Source organism: Penicillium vulpinum, assembly GCF_028829585.1.
Source record: "Penicillium vulpinum strain IBT 29486 chromosome Unknown utg000003l_segment0_segment0, whole genome shotgun sequence".
Classification (NCBI taxonomy): Eukaryota; Fungi; Ascomycota; class Eurotiomycetes; order Eurotiales; family Aspergillaceae; genus Penicillium; species Penicillium vulpinum.
Genome location: NW_026643243.1, coordinates 7808532 through 7825894, shown reverse-complemented (window position 1 = coordinate 7825894; position 17363 = coordinate 7808532). Strand labels below are relative to the sequence as shown.

Below are 17363 nucleotides of genomic sequence, written 5' to 3'. Positions count from 1 at the left end.
CGGTACTGATGTGCCATAAATCCAACTTCCACCTGAACTGGTGGGAAGTTCAGAGCGAGGCGGAGGATGCCAAGGGAATAGTGCAACGCTCGGATAGAAACGTAAGCAAAATATGCATTAGATGAAAGTAAAGCTGTCGACGTTGAAGATGCCAGGGGGAATCAAGGAGTGTGCATTTGGGGCACAATCTGGGTTCGTGCATTGACCCGTGCATAGACCCGTGCATAAGCTTCCTTAATAAGGTCTCTCGGCAGCTCAGGGATTTGTTCCCCTTCGTCACTTCCATCCGATATTCCAGCGTTGGCTGGCCCGGTATACTCATGTACGCTAGGGCCTTCTAGTGAATGCTGCGCCACAGGATTATTATCCAGGTGGCCGCCCGGGAGGCGCGAGAACTCCACATGCATTGGTGCTAAGCCAACCCCAGGCCATATGTCGGAGGGAAGAAAGTCACCCTGTTCAACACGAAAAGCATCACGAGCAGCAGCATCTTCATGGTGGAGCTGATCCAGTTTTTGCCGGGTTTCTCGGAGCACATTTTCCACACGTTGGCGAACATCACGCCGACGTGCTACTTCCAGCAGCAGGCTGTCATAAGCATTGAGAAACCCGTCATACAGGGAGTGCAGATCAGAGAGTTCGGCGAGGCCAGAGTTAATGCGGTCATTTTCTTCAAGCCAAACGCGCGTGAAATTGTGTGCCTGGGAAATGTAACGGGGTAAGCGAGAAGATGCAAGAGAAGATAGGTGGCAGTGAACTTCGATTGTTGCTTTGGAGATGGATAGAAGGGCATCTCGCTGGGCTTGTACTTGTTCGAATATAGATTCCATCTCATTAATGCGATCTTGGATCTCCATGACAACATCATCTGCCTCCGGGGCATCTTTGATCAAAACAGCCACCATCTCCTGATACTCAGCGTCAGTCATTGGGTCAAGAGGTGCATTCAAATTAGCGTTGATCTCTGCCCCGATGTTTGGCATTCCATCATTGCTGCCATCAACACCGGCTGACATATCCCCCGTGATAGATCGCGCAACTGCGCCTCCACCATCCGTATGCTTGACGGCAGTGACGCAAAGATCAAAATGCCGCACCAGGGCTTCCAAAAGAATGGCCATTTCCTGAGCATGGGCCTCTAGTGACTGGATCTGACCCGGCATAGATGACAAAGTGAGAAGGCCGGAGTCGGAGGTAGACGACGAGGAAGAGGTGATTGATAATCGAGATGACGCCAACTTGGTGGCTGTGTGGTAGTGACGAAGTGACTGTCTGGTGACTTGGAGTTCGTCATCAAATTCACGATTGGACGTGTCCAATTCGGCACGCGCTGTGTTAGTGCGGTCGATAGATGCTTTCAAAGAGGCATGTAGCTCTTCCACGCCTCGCTCATCAACAAAATCATGTAAAGACTTCTGCTCCTCATCGCCAGGTCTGAATGACGCGTGAACGATAGTTCCGCGGAGCAGATCTAACGTGTTTCTGAGCCGGGCATCAGCAGCATCCAGATTTTTTAGTGCTACTGAAAATTCAGCACGTCCTCGGTATGATATCTGTTCGACCTCGGTACGAACATCATACAAAAGCCGGAGTTGTCCGTTAAGGCCACGGCGCAAGAAGCCTGTTCGGGAGCACACGATAACACTCTGCTCTAGTGCTGAGTGTGACGCAGTGACTATTTCATTGGCTCGCCAGACATGAGCAATAGAGGAGAGCGAACGTTTGGCACCCAGCAGATAAGAAATCAGAGTGTCAACCTGGGGTAGGGATTGCTGGTCCCCGTCGTTCAGTCCAGCCTGCGGACGAATGGACGACGAAGAGGATTGGGATGACGCCATTGTGTAAATCAATTAACCCTGTAAATGGCTCATTCGGAGTAAGATAAGACCAGGGCTAAGGGAGAGATTGACCTCTCAGGGGTAACGGTGAATCGACACAGCTACAGGAAAAGGGGGTGATTGCAACCCTTTCACTTCACCAAAACTCTAAAAAAAAACTTCAGCATAGATCTATATTTGCTCAATCAGACTGCTGTAAACCCAAACAGCACTGGAGGAAAATGGCTACTTTCGATCTCATGGATCTGGACTGGGTATAAAGAGCTCGGTACAATGAGCCGGGCCTGTGCTCCACACCGTAGATTGGAAGGGAAGCACGAGCTCAAGCCCAGAAATGACTTGTAAATAAAGCGATAAAAATAAACAGCCTCTTACCAGTAGTTCTCGAGTCGTTCTCGGTCAAGACTTGCTTCTCTGGATACAATGTAAATTGTAGGCACAGCAAGCCGTTCACAGAAGGTTTAGATAGACCGCAGTAGTATTAACAAAGCTAAGGGTAGTGGGTCTCAACCAAGTGTCAGTGTCGGTGTGAGATGATTGCCGGAACTAGCCTGAAGCATACAAAGATAGACTGCCCCGTTTCACCCCAGTCAAACCAAATGGTAGCGAATCAGCCTGTCGGAAGCGTAGGAAGTGATCGATTGAGGTGCGAGGGCGTGGAGATGGCGCAATGTGGATGATCACGTGAAATCTCACCGCCCCAATCACGAATTCGCCGCTGCGGCTGTCACGCAATCCCCGGACTCCATCGATGGCGTATCGAAGACACATCCAAATTGTGCAATTTTCTTGACTTGAATTCTTCTCTGATTTAAAAGCCTCTGTCGATCCCATTTTTGCTTTTTTTTTTCCCTTTATTCAAGTTGATTCCAGTTGTCAATCTCAATCACGCTGTTATCTCAATCCTCTCAGGGTACTCAGATTGCCCCAATCGATAACCCTTGCCCCCCTCCCTTTTTTTTAACTCTCTGGTTCTGGAGAATTTTTCAAGGACCCCTCATTGTGACATTGATTAATACCCTTCCTCTGTCCTCTCTTCGCCATTATAAATCATTCAACCTAGGAGACCAGTGATACCTACAAACCTGACCTGGTTCTTATCTCAGTGCAACATCAGACGCGACCGCCACTCGCCCGAGCGGCCCTCCCCTCCGCCTTAACACCGCGCGAGACCGAATCATTCACCATGGCCGATTCACCGGAATCCTCGTCCACGCAACGAAGCCTGGTTATTGCGAATTCGGCGGTCAGTGCGAACGCCGGCTCCAACCGCTCTCTGCCGCATAAAGACACCGAGAACACCACACAAACCCTAGAGGAACTAGCAAGGCAAAATGTGGCTCCATTCCTCGCAAAATATCAACCTCGACAATATGCGCCTTTGCGCTCGCAAGTTTCAACTCCAATGGAGCAGAATCTAGTGAATGCCAGCTACTGCTATCGTCATCAACCTGACTCAAAATGTAGCAGACGCCAAGCCGATGAACAGTCGATGACCCAACTACAATCCGATTTGAACCTACTTCCTCAAAGTGATCAACAGGGTATTTCCCATGTATGGTCGTTGTTTTCCGCTGCTCCGGCAAAGCAGCGAACTCTCATGCTCCAAGGAATTTTGGCGCAGTGCTGCTTCCCCCAACTATCGTATATTTCTGCGAGTGTCCGCGAACTCATCCGAATTGATTTCCTCGCTGCCCTTCCTCCAGAGCTCTCCTTCAAAATTCTCCGTTACCTCGACACAGCCTCCTTGTGCCGAGCGGCACAGGTTTCTTCCCGCTGGAGAGCCCTTGCCGATGATGATGTGGTGTGGCACCGGATGTGCGAGCAGCATATCCGCCGAAAGTGTAACAAGTGTGGCTGGGGTCTTCCTCTGTTGGACCGCAAGCGTCTGCGCGAAGCCAAGCGTGAGATTGAATTGCGTGCCAGCAACTGGGGCAACAACGAGCCTGTCGTGGGACCTAGTGAAGCCGCAATAGCTGAACCTTGCTCGACAGCCGAGCATCCAGCCAGTAGCAAACGCAAGATGGAATCGAATGATGAAGTCTCCGTTCTTGCAAAGCGCCACTGCGCATCGACTCCCAAGTCCCTTGAAGAGGATGAGAGTTACTTCAAAACTCGTTATCGTCCGTGGAAGGAGGTTTATCGGGATCGATTTGTTGTTGGTATGAATTGGAAGCACAAGCGCTGCACAGTTAAGGTCTTCAAGGGCCATAGAGACAGTGTCATGTGTCTGCAGTTCGAGGACAATATCTTGATGACTGGGTCCTATGATGCTACGGTTAAGATCTGGGACACAGATACTGGCGAAGAATTAAGAACCCTCAAAGGTCACATGGCTGGAGTTCGATGCCTCCAGTTCGATGACACCAAATTGATTACTGGTAGTCTGGATCGCAGCATCAGAATCTGGAACTGGCGTACGGGCGAATGTATCTCCAAGTACAATGGCCACGCCGAAGCGGTCATCGCCCTTCACTTTGATTCCACTCTTCTTGCATCCGCCTCTGTCGATCGCACTGTCAAAATTTGGAACTTCAAGGACAAGTCTACTTTCGTTCTTCCCCACCCACAGGGAGTCAACGCTGTTAAAATCGACTCAGTTTCACGCACAGTTTTGACCGCTTGCGACGATGGCGCTGCACGCCTTTGGGACTTGGATACGAAGACTTGCCTCCGAGTCTTCCATAACCACATCGGAGCCGTTCAGCAAGTTCTTGCTTTGCCCCGAGAAATTGAACTGGAAAATCATCTTGCCGACTGCGAGAATGACCACGTCAGCACATCTTCTCAAAATGGCGACAGCATCCTGAGCACACTTTCTCCTCTGCTCGAGGCCAAGTCTCTCTCTCTCCAGCACTCACCATTTGGCTCTTCTTTCGACCAGGATCAAGGCCGCATAGAACCCCCGCGCTACATCATCACCAGCGGTGTGGACACAACGATCCGATTGTGGGAAACAAGCACCGGAAGATGCCTTCGTACCTTTTTCGGACATCTAGAAGGTATTTGGGCTCTTTCTGCTGATACCCTGCGAATTGCCTCTGGTGGCATGGATCGCATGGTCAAGATCTGGGACCCTCGGGTTCCTACCGGCCAGGATACATATGAAGGTCACAGTGCAGCTGTCAACTGCATTGGTCTGAGCGACAGTCGCTTCATCACTGGTGGTGACGACTACCAAGTTCGCATGCACGATTTCCGGGCCTAGGGTGGCCAATAATTTCTTTTTTTTTCTTGTCTATCAAAAGTACACTTTTTGGTTAGACCTTTTCTCATAGGATGGGGTGTACAACTGCGGCGCTGCCGTCTTTTTCTTTTTGTATTATTGCATCTCCAGTCTATGGATGAATACCCTGGCGCATTTATGAACGGTGGCTGTGGCTCAAACAAGGTGATTTGACCTCATATATTGTCACCGACTGCATCACAGGCGCTACTGGGCTTTGCTTTTACTGTTTGTTCTTTACTTCAATTATTCGCCTGGCTTCATGTTAATAACATGTGCCCATGTCTTTATATAACCTTCAATAAATTTGAATGGACCTCAGGATGACATTTTCGATCACCTAAGCCCTGTATCAGACCTCGGGATGGTACATGAAGTCCTTTTTATATACCCCGTACTTGATAGCAATATAACCTTGTGCTACCAGTTGTGCTACTACTGTATGTGATTGGGTCATGGACCCCAGACGGAGGCTAAGACTGTTTTGGATTAGACAGTACCGGGGCTTGGACCCTTGAACTTTAACAGTTCTGGTAGCAAACTGGCTTCCATTCCTGTCCCTCAAACTCTCCGGACTTCCTGGCTTTTTTATTTGCTTTTTTGTTAGATCTACCACCTGCTATGTTTTCTTCAACCCTACTAATCAAATTCTAGATAACCCATGATGGATTCTAGATTCTATTTCGTTTTCGTCGAGCTAATATTAATCACACGCAATCATTGACATTCTGAACTGTTAGCAATATATATCCCATACTTATGCTATGCAGATTTCTACTCTGTTGTATTGATGATATTGGGCTTCCTTTGGCGGCAGATGAATCCAAACTTATGTAGAACCATGCGAGGTATGTAAGTATCTTCAAAGTTACCCAAGAAGAAAATGTCATTGATACCTGTGGGGATATGTCTAGGTAATTATATGGTCATTTTCGATGTTGTATGACTGAAGGGGATCGGACCTCCAGGGCTCGCGCTCCTATTCCTAGTTAGGAGCCCATCAGCTACCATGGAGGACTACTTAGTAGAATACTAACCTCTCCATATGCATCTCCACCCTGCAACCAACCCTCTGCTACCCTGTTTACAATTTTGTCACTCCGTATATCTCAACACAAAAGGGAGAAAACCATACACTCGCTCCCTTCAACCTGAACAACCATAATTACCATGGCGGACGCTCCAACCGATATTCGATATGACCGTGTGTGGTTTTATGAAATGGATGACCTTTCAAATGGTCAGTATGTTGAGCAATACGAGAGAAACCAAAGCTAACATCATGCAGATCGAGACTCTGTTGACATAGAAGCCTGTTTTGCCCATCCAGAAAAGCTAAACTAGACGCCGAATACACCTCTGGTTCTAGCTATTCGAACTCCATCCCCGCAAACTCTAGCTTCCATCCTCCTCCTTTGCCTAAGCCTAAGTCAGTTGCTGTGGCTAAACAGCCCCGAAATAGTGGCAGACACTACGGGGAATGCTGGGCTAGTTGGAAGCAACTTCCGACAGCGGTGAGATGGCTTTTTGTTAGATTCATATTCCCCGGTGTTATAGGCTTTATAGCTTATTATGTCATTGCCTCGCACACTAGCAACGACCGCATCAAAAAATAAATACTGGCAAATCACGAAAGCGCAAAGCTTAACGACGAGAATGTCATGCGCCGCTATGTCTACGAATAGTGTCGCATCCCCCGCTCCCTCTATACCTAGGAAACCCAAGTGACACATTGAATACTATCTCGGAAAAATCTACTAGAGATAGGTTGCTACTGGCTTCAAGTCTCGACTTTGGCCCCCGGAATATTATGCGAGAGGCGTGCTGCAACCAAGTAGTTGGTCACAAAAGCAAGATGCGTGGCAGATACCGATATACTACTTGGGCCCATTCCGAACGTTTTACTTATGTTTACCCAGCTACACCCAAAGCAATGTAAGTGAGGGCCTAACAATAGAGGGGATATTTAATCATCAGGGAATTGAATAACTTGGATCGATTGATATAATGGATAGATCCAGGGTGAGATTGTGTGAGTTTCACAGTCTGTGCTGGAATTTTTCTATTGATATGAATGGATGGCAATTGCCATTGATGGTAGTATTCCAAAGTTGCTACATTGTATGTTCCAAAAGCTATTGTCTCTCGTTGCTGCAGTTTCCCATCGAGACATGAATACAATTCAATTCAACTCAATTCAATTCAATTCAATTATTCCTACTATTGATACTTGAATACTATTATCTACAAGCTGAGTAATTTATCTTCATTTTACTGCCTATGGGTTCTCACTCAGTATTTAAACCAGTATCATCTCATCTTCACTTCTATCTTCACTTCTTCATTTAACCCAACCATATAAGGATCGGTCGCTTGAGACTAGTACAGTTGACTCTTGCTAATCAAACATGACCACAGCATCCGCACAGCCTGAAGCCATCCAGCCATCCACGATGGCATACTCTCAGGAGAGACTCGCGCGGGCCCAGGAGCTCTTTGACCACAGTACGGGCAACTTCTTCGCGCTCCAGCACCTTGCTGGCCCATATCACTTGCGGCAGCGTGCCTCCAAGCGTGCCGCTGCCGTTGGGTCATGGCATGACAATGACGAAGATGAGGACTATGACCCTTCTAACAAGCGAACACCGACCAAGCGCAAGCTATCTCTTTTCAATGAGGATGGTCTGGACACTCGTCCGTCTGGTAAAAAGGCCAGGAGCTTGTCTCCAACTTCGACACTCCGTTCTAGGCTGGGCCCAGACATGAGAGAAGAAAATGATGCTCGCCCTTTGACACCATCTCAACACAGTGAGCCCGATAGCTGGGACAGATACTGGGCCGTCAATCCCGAGACAGACACACCAAATTCGCGATACAGCCTTCGACGCCGCAACAAGGAAGCGGATTCACCACAAAAGAAAGACACAACCAACGTCGAGGCCTCAGCATCAGAGTCACCTGCAGATGACTTGCCTGTGGATGACAAATATCCAAAGAGAGTGTGCGCTGCCTGTCAAGAACTGGGCATGGAATGTTCGCTTACATCTGATCCTGATCCGTTTGCCTATCCTTGCACAGCATGTCTTGCTGATGATGTTCCATGTGTTGTGAGCCCCTCACCCAAATGGAAACGGACATGCGAGAGTTGCAAAGGTCGGAAGAAAGAGTGTTGCTCGTATCGCCTTCCTGATTACGACCATTCCCAACCTTGTCTTACATGCCGAAATCATGGGTTCGACTGCATTGCTGGACCAGCTAAATACCCACCCTTTGCACTATTTTCCACGAGCGAGCCAAGCGAGCCAAGCAGCTCCCCAAGGAGTAGTTCTCCTATAACCTCCAACTCTCCCCATGGCAGTCCACAGCTTGAAGGTTCTCCGGCATCCAAGCCGAGTAACCAAATCACTTCCTCAAAGACCAATTCTCCAGCAAACCCCAACTCGGCCCATGGAAGTCCAGAGCTTGGCGTTCTTGAGCTACCCAAGCCAAGTGAACGAATCAGTTCCCCGAAGATCGATTCTCCAGCAAACTGCAACTCAGCCCATGGAACACCAGAACTTGACGCTCTTGAGCTACCTAAGCCAAGTGAACAAATCACTTCCCCAGCTATCCACTCACCAAAGATTCAGACTCCCCAGGCCAATGTCGAAAAGAGCAATTCTCGGGAGATCCCATCCCCCTCATTCAACAACGCTCAGCCCTCCGTTGTAGAGGGACCGAAATTACATGAGGTGATTGAGATCAGTGATTCGGACGACGATGTCCCGGAGAGGGGAAAATCGTCGATTTATATTTCTGATTCCTCCCTCAACTCACCCACTCACCCCAACGCCCCCAATACCATTGCTTCGCAACCTGCAAACACACATCGAATCTGGACCGAGCTTGCGCATCCCGTGGTGTTTATCGCAGATGACCAGGGTGGATCCCCCCTTGCCACTGGTGCAATAACTTTGCATATGGAATCACTGGGCTCGGTGCTCGTAACCCAGAGGTCTGGACCTTTCCCGACGGCACCATTGTTGAGCTTAAGGATGGCCATACTGCTGACGGAAAAGAACAGAGCAGGATGTGTTTCTCTTGTACATGGAATCGATGCAGCATCATCGCATGTTCCCATGTCAACCTCGAGCTACTACCTGTGCCTCTTTCCCCAAACGACGAAGTGCGAAGAGCTGCTGCTTCAGAAATTCTACACAGAGCAAGTGAAACAGTGACTGATCCCGAGACTGGGAAGACTGGCCCTTTTTTCCCAGCTCCGGATTACCAATGGTGCAGTTTGTGTCGAGAGCCCGCATTCGCGTCATGCCAGACGGTTCAGCAAGTTGATATCTATGCCGATGTGGTGGATCTTGAGGACAAAGCCTACGGGTGTGGACTGATGCTCTGCGACCACTGTCTCGATCTCACCAAGCGGTTCAAAGGTGACCTCAATGCTGTTGTTGCATGGGGTCGCAGTGACCCCTCTAACCCTGTACACTACCGAGCTGATGTGGAGTATGTCCTCTCAGGAGCAGAGCACAACACGCTCTACAAGCTCTACCTGGAGAAGCGTTGACTTGCAGATTGTACTTTCGGTTTCTTTTCTTTCTTTTTTTTTTTTAATGTATCTATCTTACCATGGCTAGCCCATGAGAAAATGCAAAATGACCATAATGATTCAAATTGTGTTTCTTCACAGCGTGCTAACCAACCTATAATTGTTTAGGTATTAGGACTAATCTGTTTGATGAGTCGTGCACGACAGTGAGGGTACTGTGCCCTAATTCATTGTTCACAATAGCTCAATAGTACCGCAATAGGATGGCAATAGCACCACAATAGCACCACAATAGGAATGGAAACAGAATCCCAAAAATTTCACAACATTCACGATGTAAATAAGAGCACAATAACTATTGACAATCAGTCTCATTCACGAGTCTCTCTCATTGTGTGAACTACTCTGAATAGTTCACCTTCAAGTATAAGAGACCTTCACAGCTCCAACTTTCCAATCTTTCTTCTCTTTTTCCCATACATCTTCTTTTCATATCTTCTTCTCTTCAAAATTTCTTCTGTTTGTACTCTCTTTTTTAATTCTTGTGTTCATCAATTGTCTTAACTTTGCTTCATCTACAGACGCTGGTCATCTGTGGATAGCCCTGGGTTTCGTTTCCGCTCCGGAAAAAAAAAATTACCTTCAGATTTTCTGCCAGTTGAATTCGCTTCACAACCAAATCCCCTTGTACTTCCATCTAAAGGAAGTAAGGGTGCTGCTTTGATCCCGTCTTCTATTTTCCCCTGGTTGCCCCGAGCTGCGACACGAGGTGCGCAGCTCATCGCCACGACGTCTTCACCAAAGAGACGAAAAGTTTCCCCAGAGCCTCGCACCAGTCCAGGCCTTCGGGCTCGACGTCACGGCCGCTCCGAACACCCACACTCTCGCCACACATCTTCCTCTTCTTCCCGCTGTCAGAGTTCGTCGGTGTCCCCGCCTCGTTACGTGCCTGCGCATCTGCAGTTTCAGTCTGGAAGCCCGCCTGGGCGCTCGCTGACCCCCGCGACCGCAACCGCCGGACTCACCCTCTCCAGCGACCATTCCGACATGCCCTCCGATACTCGAGAGGGTACACCTCCAACCCATGGACGATCCCCTTCTCCCGGCGAGAAGCGCCCAGCATCCGAGATTACCGACTCCGACCCTGAAGGAGGCGTAAGCACCGGCTTCACTAATGCGCGCACATACATTATTCCCCGCACATGCGACGGCATAAACGATGAACCCACATATCCCACAACGTCGAGCAATGAGATTACCGGCTCGGCATCCTCGACTGACGACCAGTCCAGACCAGCATCGCCGAAATCGGATGACATTCCTACGATCGACGACCAAGTGACTGAGGTGAATGCGCTGATGAAGGCGCCGTTGAAAGATGGACAAAAGGGCTTTGTTGTTTCAATGGCTTGGCTGAAAAAGGTGCTTGCACGCACCACCGCGCACGCAGATCACACTGACAAAGGATCATTGGATGGCGATATTGGCCCCGTCAACAATTTGAACATTATGCTTGACACCGACCCTGCCACTCCCAGCTTCAAAGACGAAACCGGTGAAATGTTTGTGCCTATGCGCCCTGGTTTACATGACGCTCTGGATTTTGCGATAATTCCGCAACATGGCTGGGAACTGATCCAGAAGTGGTACGGCCTCGCCGACCAGTCACCTGTGATCATCCGCTATGCTCACAACACCAGCCAGCCCGGTGATCCTGAAAGAATCGAATATGAGACTTACCCTCCGATTTTCACCATTTTCAAATTGGCCAACCCCGCCGCGGGTACCACTCCGACCATCTTGAGACAAACTATCAAGCCGTCTGTCAAGATCCTGGCTAGTCGCACCACGAACTACCAGAAATGGTTGAAGGATGCCAAAGAACAGACTGGTATCGATATGTCGACCAAGGTTCGAGTTTGGAAGATTCTTCAGCTCCCTCGCAGCACCACTGCATCAGCCTCAGCAACCCCAGCTGCCTCTCGCAGTCAATCACCAGCTCCTCCATTGGCTTTGATCTCGAACCCCAACGACAAGCTCCTTTTCGATTTGAATGCCTTCCTTGAACTTCCGGAGGGAAGCCACCGAGTGTTGCTTGATAACGTCAAGGATCAAACTCAAAATGCAAACTACAACGGCCGTATGACTCTGGACATGGCAGGTCTTACCCGGGCGAATTGTGTCGTTCTTGAGGAACAGGTCGGCGGTTTCAAAAACGGAGAATGGGTGTCTGAGGCCTCTGCCAAAACTCTCAAAAGTTTGGGGATCCCTGTGGATCAACCAAAGAACGATGTTGCTACCAAAGTCTCTACCGCTAAAGCTGCACCAAAGAGCACGCAACCCAATGGCAGATCTACTCCTACTCTGGGACCCGATCCAATCAGAGGGCTTATTTCTCGAGGCCGGAAGGGCCGACAGCTTATCGTGGGGTTGCAAAACCTGGGCAACACTTGTTACATGAATTCTGCGTTGCAATGTGTGCGAAGTATTGAGGAGTTGTCTTATTACTTCCTCAGTGAGTATATCAATCCTACTGTTGGATACTGTGAAACGAGGTCTTTTAATGCTAATCTTGACACGCAGGTGGAATGTACAAACCCGAGCTGAATCCTACCAATGTCCTGGGATGCGGTGGCGTCATTGCTAAGCAATGGGCCAACTTACTTCAGGAACTCTACAAATCGGACCCTCAGCCGAGATCTGTCAACCCATATAGGTTTCGTGCTGCCGCTGGTCGGCAACGTGAAGACTTTGCTGGCTATGAGCAGCATGACAGTCAAGAATTTGTGATGTTCCTCCTTGATGCACTGTCGGAAGATCTAAGCCGCATCGTTGGCAGCAAGCCATCTACTGTCATCCCTGATTCTACTGATGAAATGATCCACAATCGCAAAGCTCTTGAGGATTTCGGAAAGAAGTGTTGGGACCTTTATGAGGCCCGCAACGCCTCCATTATCACTGATCTGTTTGCCGGAATGTACAAATCAACACTGATCTGCCACAATTGCGATAAGACCAGCATCATCATGGATCCTTTCACCATGGTCACTGTGCCTATCCCAACGGGTCCGACGCTTATCAATCGGACAATTATCTTTTTCCCCCTTGACGGTCCACCAGTGTCTCTGAAAGTCCGCCTCGATGAAAATGATACATTGAGGGCCTGGAAGGACTTCGTCGCGCAAAAGATGGGAATTGACGGAGAACGAATCTTTGCAGCTGAGACATTGCACAATTCCTTCTGGCAAACTTTCTGCGACGACGACGACTCTTTCGGAAGTCTACGCATTACCCAAGAAGATACTATTGTGTTCTATGATCTTGGTCCTCTTCCAGCATCTGCCAATTCTTCTGACTCTCCCTCCGATGATGACGATGCAGTCCTTGTGCCCATCTTCCACCGCAAACTTGTTCCGCGCAAGAACAAAGAGTCCACTCGTGAACTTTTCGGAATTCCATCCTTCCTACGTCTTTCTGCTGAAGAGGCCCAGGATCTTGAGGCGATTTACCGCAAGCTCCTGGCCCAGGCTAATAACATGACTACCCGTGACATTATGGCTGCCGAGGAAAACATCCTCGATGACCATGCTGCTGATGACTCTGATACCGTGGTCACAAACGAGGATGATGCACGATCAGCAGATTCCCGAATCAGATCATCTTCTGTTGACGGCGAAGACAGCATAGTTGACATTTCCATGCAAACCGAGCAAGCGCCCAAGCCCGCAGAGAGCACTGATGAGTCTGATTCTGATTCTGAATCTATCAAGTCCCCTCGACATCCTCTTGCTGGTAAAATTCCTGCCAGTTTGTTGTCACTTTTCGATGCAAAGGTCATGAGCACAAATACCACTCTACCTGATGGACGCAATATTTCCACAATCAAAAACTACCCTTCCATTTCTTCTCGCATCCCATCTTCCTCCGCATCGACTAAGGTTTGTTTATTCCGTCTCGTCCGTTCAAATTCCGCCTACTAACTTTTGCCAGGAATCCGATTCGTCTTCCAAAACCTCCGCAAATGACAATCCCGATGATTATGATACAGATGAATCAGATACGACACCAAACTCAGCACTATCGCTCGTTCGCCAAGGTGATGCCATCCTACTTGACTGGTCTCCCGAGGCCATTGATGCCCTTTTCGGCGGCAAGCCCCGTGACCCCGAGGAGCTCCGTGGTCGCCCTACCTACATGAACATCAAGAATGTCTTTGATCAGGCCATGGTGGTAACCCAGAAAAGGCCGAAGCAATCAAATCTCACTCTCGACCAATGCCTTGATGAGTTCAGCAAGGAGGAAATTCTTTCTCGAGCAGATAGCTGGTTTTGTCCTCAGTGCAAGACCCACGTCTCGGCCACCAAGAAGTTTGAGCTGTGGAGAACCCCGGATATTATGGTCGTTCAGCTCAAGCGGTTTAGCCAATTCCGTGGCCGGAGCGGACACAAGATCAGCACTGTCATCGATTTCCCCTTCGAGGGACTGGATTTGAGTAGCCGAGTGGAAGGCCCTATGGGTGGAAAGAGTGCGGTGTACGATCTGATTGCTGTCGACAACCACTTGGGTGGAATGGGTGGTGGCCACTACACTGCCTACATCAAGGACTTTGTGTCTGGTGCTTGGGTCTACTGCAATGGTCCGATGCCCCCAGAAATATTCTAATCAAAAAAATCTTACTGACATAACTTTCAGATACCTCTGCAAAGACTGTCACCAACATGCAGTCCATCATCACGGCGGGTGCCTACCTCCTGTTCTACCGCCGTCGTTCTGATCGTGCATTGGGCAACCAGGAGCTGCGGGAGCTGGTTGAAGAATACCGGAACCGCGAGGCCAGTGTTTCTGGCAGCTCCTCTGGCTCCCGCAGCCCCGGTTCCCAATCACCTTCGGACGGCGGCGGTCGGGTCCTTGGCGGCGCTCCCCGCAAGGGGTCGTCTGCCTTGGCCGGGGCAGGGGTGGCACCCCGAGTGAGCCGGGGGCAAGACTCCCTCGGCAACGATGTGTACTCTTCTGCCGAGGAGAGTACTTCGGGCTCGGAGGATGGAGGTAGCGAAGGTAAGAAAATCGGCTACGAGCACGAGAACGGGGGATCGCAGGTCGACTCCCTCAGCAAGCTCACGGAACCCTCTTGGTCGTTCGACGCCGCTCACGCCAATTCACAGATTTCCGGTGGTGATGCTGCCACCGAGGATGGCATCTTTGAGGGTCGATGTCCATGGAGTGATGCCATGGACATCGACCCTCAGTTTCAGTTTGGTCTCACTTCTGGGGGTGAGGGGGAGGATTCCTCCGATGATCTCCCAGTCGTGGAGCTACGTGTGGGGTCCGAGGACATGGCGTCCTCGGACCAATGAATGATACGAATAAAAAAAAACTAAAAAAAAAAACTAAAAAAAATGGGGGAGACGGATGGGGGGAAGGGGAAGGGAAGGGGGATGGGCAGGTGGCCCATACAAAATAAAAAAATGATTTCTTGTTTTAATTTCAATCACATTCTCAAAGCAAAGCAAAGTAAGAGTAAAGCAAAACTGAGGCCAATGTAAAACTGTAATGAAGTTGTAACCTAAGACTTCACTGAATTCATCATCAACTATCAGTCTCCCACTGAGGTCTTACATCTACAACACACAGGTCGACAATGAACTCACTTCTTCCATAGCAGGTCCAGGCTCCACGCTTAGTCTTTGTCGGCAGTGTACTGGCAAGATGTGCCTATACAAGCTGACTGTTCTGTGTAGTTTGGTGATTTTGTTATTTGTCCTTCCCTTCTTGTCCACTTATAGCGGCTCGGTTCACTACCAGAGCCTGTTTTAAGGACCCTAAGTTGATCATAAATACATATACATGGACTTAGTTATTTTAAGATTGTTATTTCTTGCTTCACAGGCAGAGTTTCTGTACTGGGCGATATCAAGGCAATCACCCATAACTTATTCAATCCCTTCTTCAACCATTCTAGTTAGCTGTATGTGCATGTACATAATACTGCACTAGATACGATTTTGATCATTCATTTCCTTAGTCCTATGACAATCATGCATACTATATCTCCTAGTAGCTTTCTATCAAGAGATATTATTCAATCATACATATATGGATATGTCTATAGTAAATTCCGAAGATAGGTCATACAAGAAGGCCTGTGTAGCCAAAGAAATTTTAACAGGCCTCTATTGCATCTTGGCATCATTTGCATCAAAATTTAGCACACATTTACGCTTGCGAATGACCTATATAGTCTCACATAAAAATAGGCAGTATCCAACACAACTCACTTAGTAGTCTGGATAAAGAAGTTACCTCTATGAAGTCCATCTCGGAAGTATAGTAAGCACAGATGATATCTACAATGGTTATATGGGGACGTAGATATTTAGAGACTAGGAAGGTATGTGGCCTTGAAGCCTTGAGACTTTTTGAGGAAAGTGCCAGAGTTGCTCCTTCCATATTAGGGCTGGGTGCGTGCGCGAATTATCCCCTCCAAACAATCAGTCTCCCAACTGCCACGCTCTCCTCGATTCAGTCGCGAAAGTTCCATAAATCCACGCACCTTTTCCAAGATGTATTATCGCACTTTACCTTCTAGGAAGAAACGTGAAGGACGCAAGTCTGACCCGCGCCAACTCAATCCTCAAATATCCACGCTGTGTCCAGAGCTCATCGACGTCAGCGTTGATAGTGCCAGTTCCATGATTGAGAAGATCAACTCGGATTACCCTTGCAGACACTTGCCTTTCCAAAGCACTGGTGACCAGATCGAGCTTCTGAGGCTCGAGGCGTCGCGTCTAAAGATGATGGGTTCCACGGACTCCAGGTCTAATCCAGCAAATGAGACGTCTGCTCAGCGTCCGACCTCCGTGTTGTCTCAAGCCTTGAGTTCCAATGGAGAGCCTGGTCCCACCGTCCCAAACTCGATGCGAACCTCCATGCGACCCCGTACTGCAGTCCTGAGCGAAAGTCAAATCAGTGTTCTCGACCTTGGCCCCAGTCTGCACTCTACCCATCTTTTAGCTCGAGCCTCTCGTCGCAACTTAACCTCTGGAAATACTCCTAACGGAACCGGCCTCGCCCGTACCACTGCACCAAACTTTATGCCAGGGCCTGGCAGCGACACTTCGGACAGACCACTTGAACACCGCCTCCAGACAGATGAGCTTGAATCTGTTGCTCTCACCTCCGCAAGTGGCTCCGTTAACAACGAGTTCCCTCTGCGCCTACGTCAACGCCGCCAGAACCGACCCAACATCACTCTACCCAACCCCCAGGAGCTACGACCTAATCGCGTCAACCGTGCATCCACCTTCAGTGAGCCTCGTGGTTTGAGAAATCGAGCTGGCTCTGACGGCAGCCCTACTTTCTTCGCCGACGAGTCCAGTCGCCGAATTCACTCGCTTTCTGTTCCACAATCTCCCCGATCTCCATCCCTCCCGCCCCAGCCAGCTCTACTGCGTTCTCAGAGCTCATTTAATGGAATGGATCCGGCCTTTTCAGCTATGCGCAACGCAGAGCGAGCGAGGCGAATGGCACGCGACGCTGCAGGTTCTCGGGATGCCGATCGAAACTGAGACTCAGGGGAGCACAAACATTGAGGCATGAGATATGAGGGTCATTTCATGGCAGGAGAAAGCTGCATGGACTTTGATGCTTTCTCAGGGTGGACCGATATCTGAGGCTTTGAGATGTGGAGAATCAGTTATGAGTTCTAGGACCTTGCAAATGTTTGTATTCGCCGCTGTTTACTTCGAGTCTTGGCCATACA

General features: G+C 49.1%; 6 protein-coding genes across 6 annotated transcripts; 4 read left to right on the top strand and 2 right to left on the bottom strand.

Moving 5' to 3' along the window:
- Nucleotides 1–161: 161 nt before the first annotated feature.
- N7479_008007 (autophagy-related protein 17) lies at nucleotides 162–1838 on the bottom strand (the record flags this gene model as incomplete). The annotated part of the gene is made up of 1 exon (XM_057255701.1): nucleotides 162–1838. The coding sequence occupies one exon, from the start codon at nucleotides 1836–1838 to the stop codon at nucleotides 162–164; it is 1677 nt and encodes a 558-aa protein (XP_057109563.1).
- Nucleotides 1839–2384: 546 nt separating this feature from the next.
- N7479_008006 (uncharacterized protein) lies at nucleotides 2385–2672 on the bottom strand (the record flags this gene model as incomplete). The annotated part of the gene is made up of 1 exon (XM_057255700.1): nucleotides 2385–2672. The coding sequence occupies one exon, from the start codon at nucleotides 2670–2672 to the stop codon at nucleotides 2385–2387; it is 288 nt and encodes a 95-aa protein (XP_057109562.1).
- A 352-nt stretch (nucleotides 2673–3024) lies between these two features.
- On the top strand, nucleotides 3025–5046 carry N7479_008005 (F-box/WD repeat-containing protein; the record flags this gene model as incomplete). The annotated part of the gene is made up of 1 exon (XM_057255699.1): nucleotides 3025–5046. One exon carries the CDS (start codon nucleotides 3025–3027, stop codon nucleotides 5044–5046), a length of 2022 nt encoding a protein of 673 aa, XP_057109561.1.
- Nucleotides 5047–6234: 1188 nt separating this feature from the next.
- On the top strand, nucleotides 6235–6749 carry N7479_008004 (uncharacterized protein; the record flags this gene model as incomplete). Its single annotated transcript, XM_057255698.1, has 3 exons — nucleotides 6235–6304; nucleotides 6409–6578; nucleotides 6708–6749. 3 exons carry the CDS (start codon nucleotides 6235–6237, stop codon nucleotides 6747–6749), a joined length of 282 nt encoding a protein of 93 aa, XP_057109560.1.
- Nucleotides 6750–7472: 723 nt separating this feature from the next.
- On the top strand, nucleotides 7473–14958 carry N7479_008003 (Peptidase C19 ubiquitin carboxyl-terminal hydrolase 2; the record flags this gene model as incomplete). Its single annotated transcript, XM_057255697.1, has 6 exons — nucleotides 7473–9269; nucleotides 9377–9561; nucleotides 10186–12119; nucleotides 12188–13542; nucleotides 13595–14240; nucleotides 14297–14958. 6 exons carry the CDS (start codon nucleotides 7473–7475, stop codon nucleotides 14956–14958), a joined length of 6579 nt encoding a protein of 2192 aa, XP_057109559.1.
- A 1206-nt stretch (nucleotides 14959–16164) lies between these two features.
- On the top strand, nucleotides 16165–17169 carry N7479_008002 (uncharacterized protein; the record flags this gene model as incomplete). Its single annotated transcript, XM_057255696.1, has 1 exon — nucleotides 16165–17169. The coding sequence occupies one exon, from the start codon at nucleotides 16165–16167 to the stop codon at nucleotides 17167–17169; it is 1005 nt and encodes a 334-aa protein (XP_057109558.1).
- Between the last annotated feature and the right edge of the window lie 194 nt (nucleotides 17170–17363).